The sequence below is a fragment of the Vicia villosa genome, linkage group LG5 (assembly GCF_029867415.1).
Source record: "Vicia villosa cultivar HV-30 ecotype Madison, WI linkage group LG5, Vvil1.0, whole genome shotgun sequence".
Lineage (NCBI taxonomy): Eukaryota > Viridiplantae > Streptophyta > Magnoliopsida > Fabales > Fabaceae > Vicia > Vicia villosa.
In genome coordinates this window covers 4723873-4742614 of record NC_081184.1, presented here as the reverse complement: position 1 = coordinate 4742614, position 18742 = coordinate 4723873, and the positions used below count along the sequence as shown (strand labels likewise).

Sequence of the window (18742 nt, the reverse complement as noted above, 5' to 3'; positions counted from 1 at the left end):
CTTATGCATGGTATGTTTAGATTGATTGAATTGAACGGAAATGAATGGAATAAAGTTATGTTTGATTAAAAAATAATAGAATGAAGCGGTATTTGATGAAATGCATTTCATTTCACTCCATCACTTTCCATCATTTTTTGTATCTTCAATTTAAATGGAATGATAAAATGAATGTATTCTATAACGACCTATCCAAACAATAGAATGATATTTTTATTCCACTTCATTCTGCTATGTTTCATGCGGCTCCATAGGGGTTAAGAAAGAAAAAGTTAAGGCTTGTGGTAATGTAAGTAATGCCTTTATACTCCATAGGGGTTATACAAAGCAATACTACTAAATTCCAACAAGTACAAGAAGTTTTTTTCCAGTACAATTGGAGCAAATTCCAATGCTTCCTTTTCAAGCAAAAAAAAATGTTGTACTTCACAATTGAAATGTAGTTCTATTTCCAACTCTTGTAGTACAAGTCTAGATGAGTAATTGAGTATTACTCTTGATATATATCTACTACCCACACCATAAATTATACCATAAATATGTATTCATTATTAATTTTTCTAATAATCTTTTATTTGCTTTAGTATTTGTGCAACACTAAAATGATTATAAATTTACAGTGTAAACTATATACTAAAATTAATAGCTCATATAATGATATTGTGATATCACTTTGTACACTCATACCCAAAACAATTTTGATAATATAGTTATTTTTATTATTATTTTTATTTTTTAATATATCTTTTTATTTTTATTTAGTTAAGAAAATATTAAAATTTTATTAATGCACTTTAAAATTTGATTAATATATATTCTGATATAAAAAAAATTATATGGACACCGTTCAGGCTTTTGTTTAATTGGTTAATAGTTTATATACAGTTGATTAATATAATTCATAACTTGGTTAATAAGTTATCAAACCTAAAAAAATATAAAATATAAAATTGATTAAAAAGAGTACAAAAACTAATTTATATATATATATATATATATATATATATATATATATATATATATAATTTATTTTTAAAACATCGTTAATCCTATATATTTTATTGGTTAATGAAGTAATGAAAATGGTTAATGAATCTTAAATAAAATAATTGGTTAATGACGTACATTTTTATGGTTAATACAATTGTGAAGTTGATTAATGTTACATTCATATATTTTTATTATAAAAATATATATATTTTAAAAATAATATTATTTTAAGAAATTTTTAAGACTTAAAAATTAAACAATACAAGACTTAAGAAATTTTTTCACTCAACACACAAACACACACAATTTTCTAAAAATTAAGCAATTTTTTCAAATTCATAGAAAAATTTTCATTTTGAGATTTTAGTTTGATGGCTCTCTTTTTTGTGCTCCTTTCTTTTCTCTAAAACATTTGTGCTTTATTTAAAAAAAAAATACAACGTGTCTACCACAACATACAATGTTGGAATTCATACTCAAATGTCAAGTGTACTACTCACCACTACAACTATTTTTTTCTTAATCAAACAACATTATTTTGTACTACCTTTACATTTTTTGTCCTCAGTGTAAAAATGTCATGCACAGGCTGTTCAGGAGCTGTCAATAGAGTTTTGGAAAAAATGCAAGGTATTTCTAATTCTAATTACATGCGTTGAAGTTTTAAAATACGGTTCGCGACCGCGAATACTGCTGCGACAAAACAGTTTTGGCAGATGCCAATGCTAATACGTTATCATTGTTTTTCATATTGAAAAACAAATTATGGTTAATTCACACCGCGGCGACCACAATACACCTGTAATGACCAAAATCGCGAAAACTTTTACGCGACCACGACGCGACTGTTACCGTTTTATAAAACTTTTCAGACACTAAACACAATATCTATCAAACTAACAATTTTGTTGTTTACACAGGTGTAGAATCATTTGACATTGATATGAAAATTAGTCTATTTTAAATTTCAAAATGATCTTTGATCGATGTTTATCTGATGTATATTCACTATTCAGGGTGTTGTGTTTGTGGTATCTAAGCTACAAATACTTTCTTATTTTGTAATTGTTTTGAATATTTTAAAGCATGTTTTAATTGACTATACTAAGTAAGCAGTGTGCTTTATAGTAGAATTTATATTTTCACTATTTCTACTTGGTGACTTCACTATTCAACTATGCTAATGTGTTTCATCCAAATCCTGATCCGAATATCCCTACAAAATTGATATTTGGACGAAATTACTCTTGTATAAATACTAACTACATACAAAAATTTCACTGAATTTTTTTTTTCACAAACCGGAAAACACAAGAAACTTACATCCGATTCATCAATATACACTCCGGGAATACACAAGAATGAGCGTTCCGGTTGCAAAAAAGAATTTGAAACACCCCGATTCATCAATATACACCCCGGAATACACAAGAATGAGCGTTCCGGTTGCAAAAAAGAATTTGAAACACCCCGGATAACCAAAATTTGGGTTATCCGATTTATGGTTTTTTAATTTTGGATTTTTTATTCTTTTTTATTCATACTTAGTCCACATCCAAATTTTAGTACAATAATCGTGAAAGAAAAGATTAAGAAATAGTGAAAGACTCTAAGCACATTTATATGTAAATTTTAAAATATAATCGTGAAAGAAACGTTTTGAGTCTTTCTGAATCATAAAGAGATTTGGATGTCGTGAAGAAACTAACTATTATTGTAATTTACAGTAACTTCTGAAATCTCTTTGCACATTTATATCATAAATCGGATAACCCAAACTTTGGTTATCCGGGTGTTTCAAAAAAAAAATTTCAAACCGGAACACTCACTCTTGTGTATTCTGGGGTGTATGTTGATGAATCCGATGTACGTTTCTTGTGTTTTCCGGTTTGTGAAAAAAAATTCAGTGAAATTTTTTGATGTAATTAGTATTTATATCAGGGTAATTTCGTCCAAGTATCAATTTTGTAGGGGTATTGAGATAATGGTAGGGGTATAGGGTAAAATTTTCCCGTGGCATGTGTAATAATTGTTTTCTTTTTTGTCTGTGAGAATTGGAACATAATGTGCTACAATAGTTATAAATATTTTAAAGGGTTAAATATGTTTGTGGTCCTTATAAATATTGTAATTTTCGATTTTAGTCCTTAAAAATTTTTCCTTCAAGCAATGGTCCTCTTAAAATTTTCCGTCCCCAATTTTAGTCATTGCTGTCAATTTTGTCTAACGGAAGCTGACGTGGTTTGCCACGTAGCAGGCCACGTCGCTGAAAGTCAACACAACAAAAAACATGACAGATTGCGGGGGTTTGAACCCCCTTTTAAATAACTGGAAAAAAAAAGTCTTCTTCCTTTCTCTTTTCTTCCACCCAAATCATTTTCTTCCTCTTTCTCTCTCTTCCTCCACAATCAAAGGAAATTTTTGAAAGACTTCATTTTCATTGGATTCATCACCTATTTCCTGTAGATGGCCAAGCAATTCTCACCTCTTTTGTTTGTCAATTGTCTTTATAATTAATAGATAAATAAAATTCATCAGCCACTTATAACAATTGTAAGAATAGCATTTGCAAACAACTAGTGAATACCTATTTGATTGTGGCCTTCGGAGGAACACCGAGAACAACAGCTTCATTCAACAATCTATCTTTAAGGACCTTAAAAACATAATATAGATAACTAATCTAAGCAGGCAGGTTAAGTGAATATATGTTTGGCAATTTAAGTAGTCAGAAAACATGTCATCGTGTCAATATAAACAACACGAGCCCTTATATAAAGACTCAACTGTTGGTAATGGTCGTCATTTAATTCCACAGATAAAGGGTCTATTTGGTAAAAATAGCGGTTGACTAATAAGCTAGCTGATAGCTTATAGCTTATGACTGATGGCTGATGGCTGGTGACTTATAGCTTATAGCGAATGGTTGAGACTGATAGCTTATAAGCTCATTGAAGTGTTTGGTAAAATTAGCGGTTTAATTAACTTATAAATATAAAATGACATAAAAGATATTTAATATATAATTATTTTGTTTTAAATTAAAATAAATTATAAGGGTTAAAAATGGATTTTAATTGAAACAATAAGGATAAAAAAGGAAGAAAAAATAATAAGCTATAAGACATAAGCTAAAACGCTATTTAAAATAGCGTCTGGAAAATAAGCTATAAGCTAGTAAAATAAGCTATAAGCTCGTGATGAAAAGACCGTTACCAAACAGGTCTAAATTATTATATGAGCTTATAAGACATACGACATAAGCTATAAGCTCGAAAATATGTCTTACCAAACAGAGCCAAAGAGAGACTTGGCATGGTTTGTAGACTTCTGAGTGATTAAGTGCAAATACTAAAGCACATAGTTTTCTTTAGCTCTTGAATGATCTAAACCATTGATAATAGCATTAACATAAATGTTAAGTTGGTATTTCCCTGAAACATCGCTGCTCGTAGGTGGGGATTCTTCTATAACATTCTCACTAAGCTAATGCAACAGGGTTGATTTATTCGATTAAGCATAACATTCAGAAAAATTAAGAGGTGAACTTAGAGACATATGCTAGAGAAACTTATTAAACCCAAACCTTTTTCACATCTCCTTGTAGCACTAAAGGTCTTGCAGAATCATGGACGCAAACAAGCTCAGAGTTAGAATCAATAACCTGTAAAGAAAGCTAACTATGAATATATAAGATTACACAAAAATAGACAGCACATACCTGAAAGCCATTGTAAACAGAATCCTGTCTTTCTTTTCCTGGCAGTGCAAATTTGAGTTCTGCTTGGGAATTTCCTTTCACATCTAAGGGAGAAAAAAAAGTTAATAGCCAAAAGCCAAATACATAGTTTATGGAAGAAAGCAAAGGTGAAGAGAGAAGAAACCTTCGAAAATGTCCCTGTATGAAGGATCACAAACAACAACGATTTCTTTGACTTCAGCCATGCGAGAAAAAGTCAAGAAACTGCAGAGGATTGCCAGATTCTCTCATTAAATTATATTGAAAAGAAATGAAACATATTGCAAAGCATGTAAAGTGAGTGAAGATATGAGCCAGATAAAATGAATACAGGATACTACATTATATCATATCTCTCAGAAGAACCGTGTTCTTTCTTTTACTGTTAAAGTCAATGATGGCCCCTTCCACATAAAAAGACAGTCGATTATGTACATTGGAAATCAACATGGTCCTAGTTATTACTATCATGATTTCATTATGCAGGAGGTATTAAAGTGTAAAAATGAACTCGTTCATTCTCATAGCTACTTCTTCGGTTAATTTAGAAGCATCAGAAACTCAACATCCAAGTGAGAGTATCAAAGTTGTTGCTTATGAATGATTAGAAACAAATCTAGGAATTAGGCCTCCAATTTCAAGTTATCATCCTGATATCCAAAATGAAGTATGAAAATATTATTTAAAAATAGGTCGTCATCAACCTCCTCACAATTTTGTTTACCCTTGGTCTATTCAAGGTAAATAAAGACGTTAATTTTGCAAAAATTGGTTTGATTTGTATGACTGGATTGATTACAGTGAATCTAAGGATCTAGCATTTTGTTTGCCATGTTTTTTGTTTTAAAATGTCTCTAAATATGGGGGATCACTTTTTGGGAGACGATTTTTGGTGACTGGAAGACTAGTCAAACATTGGCTAATCATGCTACTTATTCTAATAGTGATGTTGATTGTGTACATATGGGTTATGCTCTCATGAACCCAAACCAAAGTATTAAGACCGTGTTTGTTAATCAAACTAAGCAAATGAATGTCGAATATCAAGTCCGTGTAAACACGTCCCTTATAGCTACTAAGTTTCTCTTGAGGTGCGACTTGTCGTTTAGAGGGAGTGACGAATCCCTTAACTCTCTATTCAAGGATCCATTTCTTTAGTTGGCAAACACTTTAAAGGAAATTAACCCAGAGATAACTGGTGTGATAGATTGTGCTATGGGAAATAACCTTATGGATGCCCCTAAGATTCAAAAGGATCTTGTTGCTGCTTGTGCATGTGAAATAACTCAACAAACTATATGTGATATTGTAGATGATGTTTTTTGTGTTTTGATTGACGAATCTAATGATGTTATTGGTAAAGAACAAATGGATGTTGTTATTCACTATGTTAATAGTGAAAGTTTGGTAAAAGAAAGGTTTATTGGCATTGTAAGTGTTAAAGAAACAAGCGCTAAGCCATTTAAGGAGGCACTTGAGAAGTTGTTGTCTATTAATGACTTGAGTTTAAATAGCATTAGGAGGAAAGGGTGTGACAAAGCTAGCAACATGAGAGGTAAGTTTGGTGGTTTCAGAACTTTAATCCAAAATGAGAATCCATTTGCTTATTATAAACTTCAATTGGCACTTGTTGCATGTGCTAATATTCACAAAGATGTTAGTGGTTTTTCATCAAGATCAATATGCTTGTTAATTTCATATGATCTTCTTACAAAAGACAAAAATTGCTACTGGACAACAAGTGACACTCGTTGGGGTTCTCACTTTAGGACTCTCACTAGTTTGATGACTTTGTATGGTGCCATTATTGGGGTACTTGAAGAAGCTGGGAATGATATTTAAAAATATGGTGAAACTATGCTTTTGTTAGATGTGCTTCAACCCTTTGATTTTATCTTTAAGTTATATATGATGGTTGTGATTTTAGGATTTATAAATGATTAAAGTGTAGCATTTCAAAAGCGTGATCAAGATCTTTTGAATGCTTTGTCACTTGTCAATGCTACCAAACAAGAATTACACAAAATGAGGAATGATGGGTGGGAAGAACTTATATCTAAGGTTATGTAAATTTGCAATAAGCATGGTATTGGTGCAACTAATATGGATGCATCATATGTGCAAGGGAAAAAACATAGGTGACACACTACAACTTCTAGTGTTTCTAATTTGCATCATTATAAGCACGATTGTTTGTTTAATGTTTTAAATTTACAGTTGCATGAGCTCAATGCTAGGGTTGATAAAGAGAATACTGAACTTTTACAATTTATTTCATGTTTGAGTCCTTCATCAACATTTGTACCTTTTGATGTGAAGAAATTATAAGGATGTTTGAACTTTATCCAAATGATTTTGTAGATGTTTCGGAAGTGGTGGTGCAACATCAACTTCAAAATTATGTTAGAAATGTTCGATGTGGCCCAAAATTTGCAAAGTTAAAAGGACTTTCAGATTTTTGTGCAAAACTTGTGAAAACAAATAAGTGCGACACATTTGATATGGTTTATAAGCTTCTAAAGTTGGCTTTAGTCTTGTCAGTAGCAACTGCAAGTGTGTGGCGTGTTTTTTCAACTATGAAGTTTGTGAGGAGTTAATTATGTAACAAAATGATTGATCAGTGGTTAAATGACTGTCTTGTAACTTTTATAGAAAGAGATGTTCTTGGAACAATTAGCAATAATGTTATTTTAGTTCATTTTCAAGAAATGGATGGTAGACGATTTTCAATGTAAAGTATTGCATTAAACAATATTATTTTTTATTTTTAATATGATTTAGTTTGTAGTTTCTTACATGTTTATCCCCCACCAATATGTAATGTCTGGATCGTCCCCTGATTGAGAAAGTTTCTATTGGCAATAATTTTGAAAGTTAGAAGACAAACAATGAATATCTGATGGATTGCATGGTTCTTTCTTAACTGGTACTCCTAATTCCTTGAATACTCTTCAGATGGGGAGAAGAGGTATAATGTATGTGTATGGTATCTTGGGGACCATAACCTATATATAAGGTGATGACCAATTAGAATTCTCATTATTGTGAAATGGACCATCTTGACATTCACTCATATTTAAGCTCACATTTAATTAATTAATTAATTAATTAATTACTAAATAGAAATCTAATTATCCTTTTAAATTTATTTGACCACTTAATCAATTAAGACTCTTAATTTTGATAAATAGCTAAGATAATTAAAATATATATGCCATTAACACTCATCGAGAGCACCCTTCACATTTTTTATACCTTTGTTTCTTTCTATACCCTAAACAATAGAAATTGCCTTGATGATGCCTCTCTTCGTTTCTTTAAAGTCATCCCCAATATTTTACCCAAAATCTTACACATATTCAACTATCGCCCCTAAATCTATACACCTTTACCCAATTCCTCGAATCTCCCGTAACTTAGTTTTAGAATAATCCAATAAACATATGTTTTAACTAACTTAATGGTTAAAAGAGTCAATTAAAGATTAAGGAACTCTTAATCTTCTTTTTATGCTTTAATCTTGTGCCTTCATCACGACTTTGCGCTCTTTCAACAATAGTCTATAAATTTTTAAGATCTTGAGCACCCCTCTAATCCTTTACTTTTATAAATTTGAAAGTATTAAAGTGTACTCGCTTTCTTGAAATATGCACCCATGTTAATTATAGAGTCATTGAATATAAGAAATATTTTGTTGTGCGTCCTAAGCTCAATCAATCCTTCTATTTTTACCAATTCTGATGATTTACACAAAACAACTAAAGATGAAACGAGTTGTTGTCCTAAGTCTAACCAGTCCTTCGATTTTCAATAATTTCACTGATTGACCCAAAACCACTACAAATAAAACGGGTTAAATATTATGTTTTGGGTCAATGTGTAAATACGAATTAACTATCAAATTAACTTTAATTTAAATGCTATGAATTAGAGTAAGAAAAAAAAAACACTTCCTCAAAAATTTTAAGGAAATTGATATCCACTCTTTAATAATTATACATTTATGTTAACCATTAAATTATATTATTAATAGTGTACAAAATTCAAAATTAATTGATTAACATAATCATTGTAGATGAGAGATTTGTAAACAATTTGCTAAGATCTTACCATAACAAAATTCAAAATAAATATAAACATTACACACGTAATGAAAACGACAATAACAGAGGCCAAAACGACACTTCCAGTCTGAACTTCACGCATTGTGCAATTCCCCTCCCAAAATTCCCCTTTCTCTCCGATTCCTCAATTTTCCTTCCAACGATTCCTTCTCAGTTTCCGGTAAGTTCTATCAATCTATGTTACATAATTGCCAGAAAATAGGAAAATTTTCAATTTTCTTCAATTTCTCGCAAGATTCATCAATCATGAAATTTACAATTCCATTTAAATCACTGTGATTTTCTTTTTGCAGTTGGTTCCAGAATCCAGATCTGAAAGAACGTGATTCGTTGTTTGCGTTTGGGGTTAAACGCAACAACCTTGATTTGGGTTTTGAAAACCGTTTTTAAGGCAATTGGGGTCTTGAATTTTGATTAATTTTATGTAATGAAGAGTGTCGCGGCTTTGATTATTGATTTATGTAACTGGGTTGATGTGAGTGGAAAAAGTTTAAGTTTTTAGAATTGGGTTTTTGAATTTTTTATTTTGATTTGGGAATTTAGGGATTAGGTTTAGTTTGTGAGGGTTTTTTGTTTTGTTTTGGGTAGGAGTCATGTTCTATGGTGCAGTGGTATGGGATCCTTGGCTTATTGTTGCTCAAATTGTTTGTCTTCAATGTATGTATTATATCACCCTTGGATTGCTGTTAACCGTTTTTGTTGGCACTCGTGTTTCTCGATTGAGCCTTGTGTATTTCTTTGACTATGTTACCGTTTCTACCTCTACCGTTACTGGTTGGTGTGTTGCTGCTTCGTTTCTGCTCAGCTCAGCTGCAGGGTAATTATTCTCTTCCACCTTAATTGTTCGAACAGTAGCTTTCTTGATGTTATATCCTATTGCACGGATTCTTAATTGTTAAATACTTGTATTAAATCATGATAGTCTTTTATTGTGATTTTCTGATGATGTCTTTGGAAGACCTAGAAAGACTATCAGAGAAGTTATTAAGAAAGATCTCGAGATTAATGATTTGGATAGAAGCATGGTACTTAATAGAATATTATGGCGAAAGTTGATCCATGTAGCCGACCTCACTTAGTGGCATAAGGCTTTGTTGTTGTTGTTGTCGTCGTCTCTGGAAGAGTTTATTTGAGCTTATCTTATCTTATGACATTGAATATGTGTAAGTGTTTGATAGAATATATGAAAAGGAAATGAATTATTTTGCTTAGATTTTCTGAGAGGGTCTTTGGAAGTCAATTCTTGTGTTTGGTTAGTATGTTAGAAAAGAAAATTACTTATTTTTGAAATCCATTGAATTTTATTGGTTTAGATTTCTGTCAAATATGGGTTTTGTGATCATGTGATTACCTTGTGTAGTGAAAGGATTCAATGTGGGCATTCTTAGCTGCTATGCATATACGGCTTGTAAAGTGAAATTAAGCCGTGGCTCTATGTTGCACTACTAACACCACCAATTTTGTTTTGTAGGGCTGTGTATATGCTTTATTTGATTGAACGATCAAAGAAGTGCTTGGATTTTTCAGCCACTCTCTATATCATCCATCTTTTCATATGTATTGTGTATGGTGGCTGGCCCTCTTCTATTACATGGTGGATTGTGAATGGCACTGGAATTGCTGTAATGGCTTTGCTAGGTGAATATCTGTGTATGAAACGTGAACTCCAGGAGATAAAAATACCACGATATCGTTCAAGTAAGAATTTACTCGTTTTTGGATGTTGGATTAAACAAGTTACTCCTTTTTGGATGTTGGATTAAACAAGTTTCTCCTTTTTGGATGTTGGATTAAACAAGTTACTCCTTTTTGAATTTACTGCGTATATGTTTAAACTTTTAAACTCAATTTGCATTAGGAATAATAGAAAATAAATTATACTCTATATGTTTTGCTCGCTGTTCTTTTCCTTCTCACCCTTCTTTTCCTTCCCACCTTTCTTTTCCAATAGAAAATTTAATAGACTAGAGAATTGTTTGAGTTGGGTAATAATTGTATTCAGCCTCGATTTTTAGGATTAGTGCCCCGAGCCATCTTCAAAAATGAGATCTAAATGGACATTTTCACACCTTATATATAAGTTGGTCCTTATGTTTCAAACAATCAGGTCTAGGGATACTATCTCTTGCTGGCTTCTTTACAAACCTTAACCTTGAGAACAAGGTTAAATTGATAGCGGCGTTTATTGATGGGCCTCTAACTCATGGGCCTTGAGAAGGATAAGGTGAAGGAAGGTTTGAAGGAGGGGGGTGACAACATAACATGGACTGGTGGAAGTGGGAGAGTTGACACTTGAGATAGGGGTGGTGTAATGTATTAAAAGTCTCTCGCTTTGGATATGAGATATGACTTCAAAATGAGTTTTTAGTGGTAGTCACCCTCCACCTTTTAAGCTGGCCTTGTAGGGTTAAATTAGGCGCAACTCAAATTCTAAAAAGCGGTTTTAGTTCCACATTGCTTAGAGAATAGAGGTATAACCTTAATCAATCATGCTTATAAAGCTTGGTTTGTACTCACCTAATAAGCCAGTTTTGTAGGATTAAGTTAGGCCCGCTCCAAATTCTAGATGATATTTGAGTATATCCAAACCCATTGGGCCACCTGTTATTGAGCTGCTAGGGTCGTTATTGAGCTACTAGGGTCATGCTCCAGATATCTAGTGTTGGGCATGAAGGACTTGTGTTAAGAGATATGACCAGAAAAAGGTTATAAGTGATAGACATCCCTCGCCTTACAAATCCGTTTTATAAGGTTAAGTCATGATCAATCCAAATTCTAAGAGGTTTTGTTTCCCATAGCCTAGAGAGACGGCCTAAGTAATGCTATAAAGCGCGAGTTGTTTTTACCTTATAAACTGGTTTTGTAGAGTTGAGTTAGACCCAACCTAAATTTTATGACGTGGAAACTTGTGAGCGACATGATTATAAAGGTAGTGGGAACTAGGAAGGAAAGTAATCAATCATTTGGGTGATTGTGAGGTGGCTACGACACCACAGGCAGAGAATTTTTCCTTCTTCTTTTTCCGCACTTTACAGTTATCAGGACTTGGCTTGCTCTATGAATTAATGCCTAAATTTATGTATTTTATTCATATTATGACATTAACAGTTTGCGTAACTTATTGCAAACTTGTGACATCCTGTCGTACTTCTTAAGTGCTGTTTGGTAACAAAGAATTTTCTTTTTGTGGACATAATTTTCTTGCAGATGTTTGATTGACAGAGAGAAGTACCTCGAGTCTTGAATTTGAGAAAGGAGTTGTACTGCAGTATGATAACATCTTTTACTTCTATATATCGGATGATCTCGAAGATAAAGCCCATGTAGCGCATAGTTGTTCTATTATGCCATTGAAAGAGCTTCATTTACTTTTCTATTCTTTAGCTGCAATAGAGTTTAAACATAGATAACAAGACAGAGATTAGGTACATAATTTCCAGGAAGTTCCGAAAGTGTTATGTAGGTTATTCTCATTCTATTTTGTTTTTTGTCTCCTATAGCGATGTCGGTTAAAGTTGATTGAGCTTCTATTCTTTTTACCCTCTTTGTGAGTTCAGTTATTGGATCTATTTGATTTCTTGGAAATATATATTAGTTTTGTGCCATTACTGATTTACTACTGTTAAAAGGGTTGTTGTATCAGATTGGATAATGAATCTCAATAAAATTTGCATTTTAACTTCTTGATTGATTGATGAACCTGTACCACAATTTTGTGGTTGATCTTTCTAAGTATAGTTTATTTGCTTTTCATACATTATGTGAGGTCAACCTCCACTAAAGCGGGATAGCGGTTTTTTCCATATCATAGCAGTCGACCTCCACTAAAGCAGGATAGGGGTTTTTTCCATATCATAGCAGTCGACCTCTGCTATAGCGGCCAATACGCAGCTATTGACCACTCGTTTGAATTGAAAAACAAAGTGAGAAAATAGTGTGACATCCAGAATTGTGAGCTATTTTTAAGATCTAAAACATCTATTGATATTTATCACTCAATGTCAACAGAATGAAATCATCACAATAGTTCTTTCTTGGTTGCTCTTTCTTCTCCAACTAAAGCCAAAAATGGACAAGAGTAACAAACTACATACATAAATAAAGGTAGCGTCCTACAATAAGAAACACTTCTAATTAAAAACAAATGCCTTCAAGACTTTTTAATTTAAACAAAGTTGAATGTCTCATTAGGCTAAAAACTTTCAAAGTTAGTTTTTGTCTAACTGCAGAAAGTTAGAAGCCATAATCTTTTTTCTGTCTAACTGCTTAAAGCTCATCTATGGAGCTTCATCAAGGCTGAGCTTTCCACGGTGATGAAATGTCAGCCACAGCTTCTCCTACCGAGAGGTACAATCCTTTCATTCCAAACGATTCCAAAATATTCGACTCGTGCAATTTTTCCATCACACTTCCAACAGGATTCGCTAACACAAGCTGCACAATCAAAATCATCAATGTAAAGATTAGAACGAAAACTAAGTGAAACATTCAACTGTGTCGCGCTCGATCTATTATATACTGGTGTAGTAGCTTGTGTCGTGCACGAGATATATAGATAGATAGATAGATACCTGAAGTGATTTTTGCTCCAGTCTCCTTCTAAGTTCACATAACGTGTCAATTCCGTTTGTGTCTATGCCTGTCACGGCTGAAAAAGAAAAGAAAAATCACTAAATGTTCTATCCAAAACGGTTCTATCACAAATCTTTGATAAAAAACTTTGCAAGTGACGCAAAATACATACCTGTCATGTCTAAAATTACGCATTTCAATATACTTCCATTGTTTGCTTTTACGTATTCTTCCTCTTCTCGAACCCATCTCAGTATTCTAAAACAAGAGAAAAACTCAAAGTAGTTAGAACCTTGAAAATATACAAAACTTCATAAGCATACATACTGCCTTATACTGGCCAGAAACATGTCCTTTTTAGTTTATATTTAAGTCAAAGACTCTAGAGGGAGTATTATCGAACCTTTCTTGCAGGTAAGTTGCATTGGCAAAGTAAATGGGAGACTCAACAGCCAAAATGATAAATGAAGGAATCCTTAGAGCATCTTTATATTGATTTAGGTTATGGAATATTGGTGTGCCCGGAATGTTTCCTAAAACCAATGTGTTTGGCCTAGAGACATGAAGCAGGATTTTGAATACCGATATCGCCACCTAAAATGATTCGGAATGTTATACACTATCGACAAGTCATAACCGATCAAATTTTGTACTGATATGACAGTTGAATTTTAAAGCTTACCGCGATTCCAAGGCCTATTGGAACTGAAATGAAGAGAACACCGAAAAAGGAGCACAAACAAGCCAAGAAATCAAGCTTGTCAACCTTCCACAATTTGTAAGCTACTCGAAAATCGATCAGACCGATAACAGCCGTGATGATGATGGCTGCCAAGATGAGATTCGGCGTGTAATAGAACAACGGCATGAGAAACAGAAGTGTAACAAGAACCGCTGATGCCATGACTATGTTCGATACTGCTGTCTGTGCTCCAGCATTGTAGTTAACGGCCGATCGAGAAAACGATCCTGCAAGTTTGTTTTATATTCAGAATCGAAATTTTCTCGAGAATTCGATTGTTTTTTAACTACTTGTGATGAATGGATCATTACCTGTTGTGACATAACATGAACAACAAGGACCAGCTATGTTCATAAGACCAATAGCCATCATTTCTTTGTTTCCATCCACTTGGTAGTTTTTAAGTGAAGCAAATGTTCTTCCAACTGCAATTCCTTCCTGAAATATAAGGAAGTTGAGTTTTTTTTGTGAAATAGCTATAAATAAGTGCTTATTTTGATAAGTGCTTCTACTAAGTTTGAGAAAAGCTTACAGTGAGAGACAAGATTCCACTGACAAGTCCTGTTTTGATAGCAAGAGCCAAATAAGAACCATTGAAGAATAACATGTTTGATGATGGTGGATTAATTCCCTTTGGCAATTCACCAATCTTCCAAACAAAACACAACAAAAAAGACATTTATTAATAAGATTATTTATGTTTAACATCTTGTGTGTTTAAGGGTATGTTTGAATTAAACCGGAATGGCCGTAAAAAAATAACGGGTTGGGCCTAAAATTCTGACCCGTCTAGGAAAAAAATGAAGGCGGGGCGGCCCTAAAACCTTGATCCGTACAGCGAAAAAATTAAGGCGAGAATGCATGTTGGCCTAAAATCTTGACTCGCTCATAAAAAAATAAGGGCAGTGCAGACATGCGGGCGGGCCTAAAACCTTAATCTCCAGCGAAGATATAAGGGTAGAGTGGTTATGTGGGTCTAAAATCTTGGTCTGCCTAAAAAAAAATAAGGGTGGGGCGGGTATGCTGACCTTGCACCCCTAAACACTAAAAGTTGAAATTATTGTTAATGCACTTATTTGCTAAAGCCGGGAGAAAAAAAATGGGACAAGGCAGGACAAACATATTAGAGGGTGCGGGTCTAAAGCCATAATCCCGTCTAGCGAAAAAAAGCATGTCAGATTGGTCGGACTCGTTTAGTGTCTGAGTCTGTTTTGTCACCCCCTAACTATGACATAATCACATTGTGTGCAAATGTAATTTTGACAAAAAAACTATACTCACAATTGCTATTTTATGGATTTTATGTCTCATTGAAAAGACTAAAATTGTTGAAAGAATAACTGAAGTCAATGGAGCAGCTGCTGAAACCCAGAATAATTTTGGCTTCTTCATGCTCTGTCACAATATAAAAATATACATAAGAATTTTCATATTCTTAAGAAACAAATTAAATTCAAATAAAATCCATACATTTGTGTAAAAAAAAAATGAAACAAAATCTTACAATGTGTCTTGTTGTGAGCAAGAAGGCTAGGAAACTAAATCCTAGCAAAATTGTTTGCCATGACCACTGCAAAAAAAAAAAGGACATTTATGTAATTTACATCAGACTTAATTTTTTTATTAATTAATATTAATATAATAAATATATATGTCTTTAAATATATTTAAAGGGCTTATAAGTAATTACATTACATTTACATGTTCAATTTTGGATCTATAGGACAAATATGCATTTTTATTTGAATGTGACCCTTAATTGGCTAAATATTCAATATGTCCAATCATGAAAGAATAAGAAAAAAGGGAATAATATTTTTTTCAAGAATTTTTTTTTTAAAAAAAAAGGAACATTTTTGTTGTTGATTATATTTGGAATATTTTTTTAGAAAATTATAATAATTGGAATATGATCCCTTGGTAATAAAAAAGTCAAATTAAGAAATATTTATATAAAAGTAGCTGGCTTTTGGTAATCAATCTAAATCAAAATGTTAATTCTTCTTATATTTCTTAAAACAGAATCAATGCTATAAGAATGTTTTGAAAAGTTTTGTGGTGGGGATTAATTTATTTTCTACTCTTCCAACAATTATTTGAGTAAAAAATAATTTTTTTTTTTTTGAAACGGCTCTTCCAACTAATATTAGTATTAGACTTTTAACAACATGAAAAAAATGTCATTATAAAATAATAAGAAAATATAGCGGCCGTTCCTTTTAAAAATACTCTTCACTAAATATTTTTAATGTAGTTTGTTAAACCACGTCGGTTAGTAGTTATACAGAGATATTTGGTAGATGCGTAAATTCAAATTTCACTATACTTTTATTTATTTATTTTTAAAGGTAAAATTTTGACCAATTAATTAGTAGAATTTTTTATTTTATATATATAAAAAAACATGAAAATAAAAAATACCTCATCTCTTTGCTTGAAAACAGAGGTTAATACAGGAACAATTTGCATCTTATTGGTGAAGTGAAGAATTCCTAGCAAGCCTTTGAGTTGTTGAAGTGACACAATTATTGCAGCACCAGCCATGAAACCAACCAATGTTGCCTTTGATAGAAAATCAATTACAAATCCTAACCTGCATACACCTTCAAAAGGTTATTTATCTTTTTACTAATTTATTTACTTTTTACACAAAGAGATTATTTGTTTTTTATTATAAAACATTTTTATTTGTATATTTTTTTTATAAATATTTACATGACCATTCTTAAATGTGCAAGATGAACTATAGATCAAATTTTTAAAAATTAAATTATAGATCAATAAAGTTTTATATAATAGATATGTCATTTATTGAATTATAATTAAATAGGATTAATTTTGTCGCGGTTAATCATAATTAAAAATTGTAAAACCTTTAAAATCACTAAAAACTTAAAACGGTTCTAATTATATTATTAATTTTGAGTTCAGAATCTCTCGTCAAAAGATATTGGAAGACATCTCCCGTCTCATTAAAATAATATAATAATTTTGTATATCTAAAAACTTCAAATTTAAATATCTAATTTTTTTTTCAATTTTTTTAAATAAAAATATGAATTGGTGTATGATTGATTAGTAGTACCTTAATACACCAAGAGAAGCTTGAAACAAACCAGCAAAAAAAGTTGAAGTGAAAGCCAATTTAAGATAGAGAATTGGATCTTGATTATAAGAAACACTTTCACTTAACATTGATCCCATAACTAATGATGCAATTGAAACAGGACCAACTGCAAGATGTTTTGAACTTCCAAGTATTGAATATATCAAAGCAGGCACAAAACTTGAATCTACATAACAATAACAAAAAAAAATTAATAAATATTATTATTATTATTATTATTATATAATTTTTTTAAATAAAATCATATATATTATTTAATTTTTTAAAGATCAACCACAAAAATATAAAATGAATACTAACATAATCCAATAATGGGTGGCAGGTTTGCAAGCTTGGCATAACTGATTCCCTGCAAAAATCAAAATAAAAAATATCAAAATCAATTTTTCAATAAAAAATTATTAAATTAAATATTAAATATATCCTTAAAAAATGTTTTTTTTACTATAATAATATGCATTAATAAAACCAAATCCATGCATGCAAGATGCCAAGATGAACATAGTTATAATTTATTTATGATTTTTTAATTGTTACTATATTATGACCAAAGTCTTAAAAAAAACTCGTAACTATAAAAACGACTACAACAAAATAATATTGAAAGGCGTTAAAAACTCGTAACTATAAAAATGACTGCAACAAAACAATATTAAAGCGCGATGATGTTAATATCTAAATCGCGAAAGTTTTTACGCGATCATTGTGACGTACCTGAGGAATGGCGAGACTAGCGATGGTGAGGCCGGAGACGATATCGGAGCGAAGAAGTTTAAGATTATATTCCGGACCCCATTGAAAAATGGGGAACAAATATTGAAGAGCAAGAAGAAACTTCATGATGCAAGTTTGGTTTTTGAATCCATGAAAAGGGTCATCAGGGAAAAAGATTTCAGAGAGTCTACACCTAAGTTTTTGAAGAGTGGTTCTTTGTGGTGGCAACCTCACCTTATGAATTTCAAATGGTGATTGGAACATTGGTATCTCTTGTTGAATTTTGATGGTTTCAAAGGTATCAACTCTATTGGAATTTCCAACCATTTTTTTTTTTTGTTTGTTGCTATGGTGTTGTTGTGTGCACAGCACAAGGCACTAAAGTGAGAGTTGAAATTTGTGTTGAGGAGAGAGTGTGGTTATGAATTTATAGAGAGAGAAAGAGAGGTGAATTGAATGAAGAAATTAAGTAGATAGGTAGCCATTGAAATGGCATCAAGACAAGTGTTTGTCACTGTCGTGTGTTGGGGTTTATTGTTCAAAAGTTGTATAGTTTTTGGAATCTTCTAGGGGCTCTTTTGTCACATCACTTTTTCCAAGAGCTTAGACCAATTGCAATGGGGTAATTTTTTCAATAGTTGAATGCTTCTAATGAAATGTTGAATGAGATGTTGAATACGACATGGATTAATTGGTGTTGAATATTAGGGGTGTTCATTGGTTCGGGTAAATCC

The 18742-nt window shown here is 32.0% G+C and overlaps 2 protein-coding genes and 1 pseudogene across 2 annotated transcripts; 2 read left to right on the top strand and 1 right to left on the bottom strand.

Annotated features, from left to right (window-relative positions):
- The first annotated feature begins 5234 nt into the window (after positions 1-5234).
- On the top strand, positions 5235-9243 carry LOC131603815 (uncharacterized; annotated as a pseudogene).
- Positions 8855-12532, top strand: LOC131601213 (uncharacterized). The gene is made up of 4 exons (XM_058872984.1): positions 8855-9013; positions 9147-9670; positions 10325-10551; positions 12061-12532. The coding sequence occupies exons 2-4, from the start codon at positions 9447-9449 to the stop codon at positions 12066-12068; spliced, it is 459 nt and encodes a 152-aa protein (XP_058728967.1). The 5' UTR covers positions 8855-9013; positions 9147-9446; the 3' UTR covers positions 12069-12532.
- Positions 12533-12932: 400 nt separating this feature from the next.
- Positions 12933-18335, bottom strand: LOC131601211 (probable sulfate transporter 3.4). The gene is made up of 13 exons (XM_058872981.1): positions 18009-18335; positions 17595-17643; positions 17253-17460; positions 16589-16760; positions 15672-15737; positions 15449-15562; positions 14700-14816; positions 14479-14605; positions 14108-14394; positions 13829-14019; positions 13598-13683; positions 13425-13501; positions 12933-13287 (listed from the first exon to the last, which is right to left on the bottom strand). The coding sequence occupies exons 1-13, from the start codon at positions 18333-18335 to the stop codon at positions 13144-13146; spliced, it is 1965 nt and encodes a 654-aa protein (XP_058728964.1). The 3' UTR covers positions 12933-13143.
- Between the last annotated feature and the right edge of the window lie 407 nt (positions 18336-18742).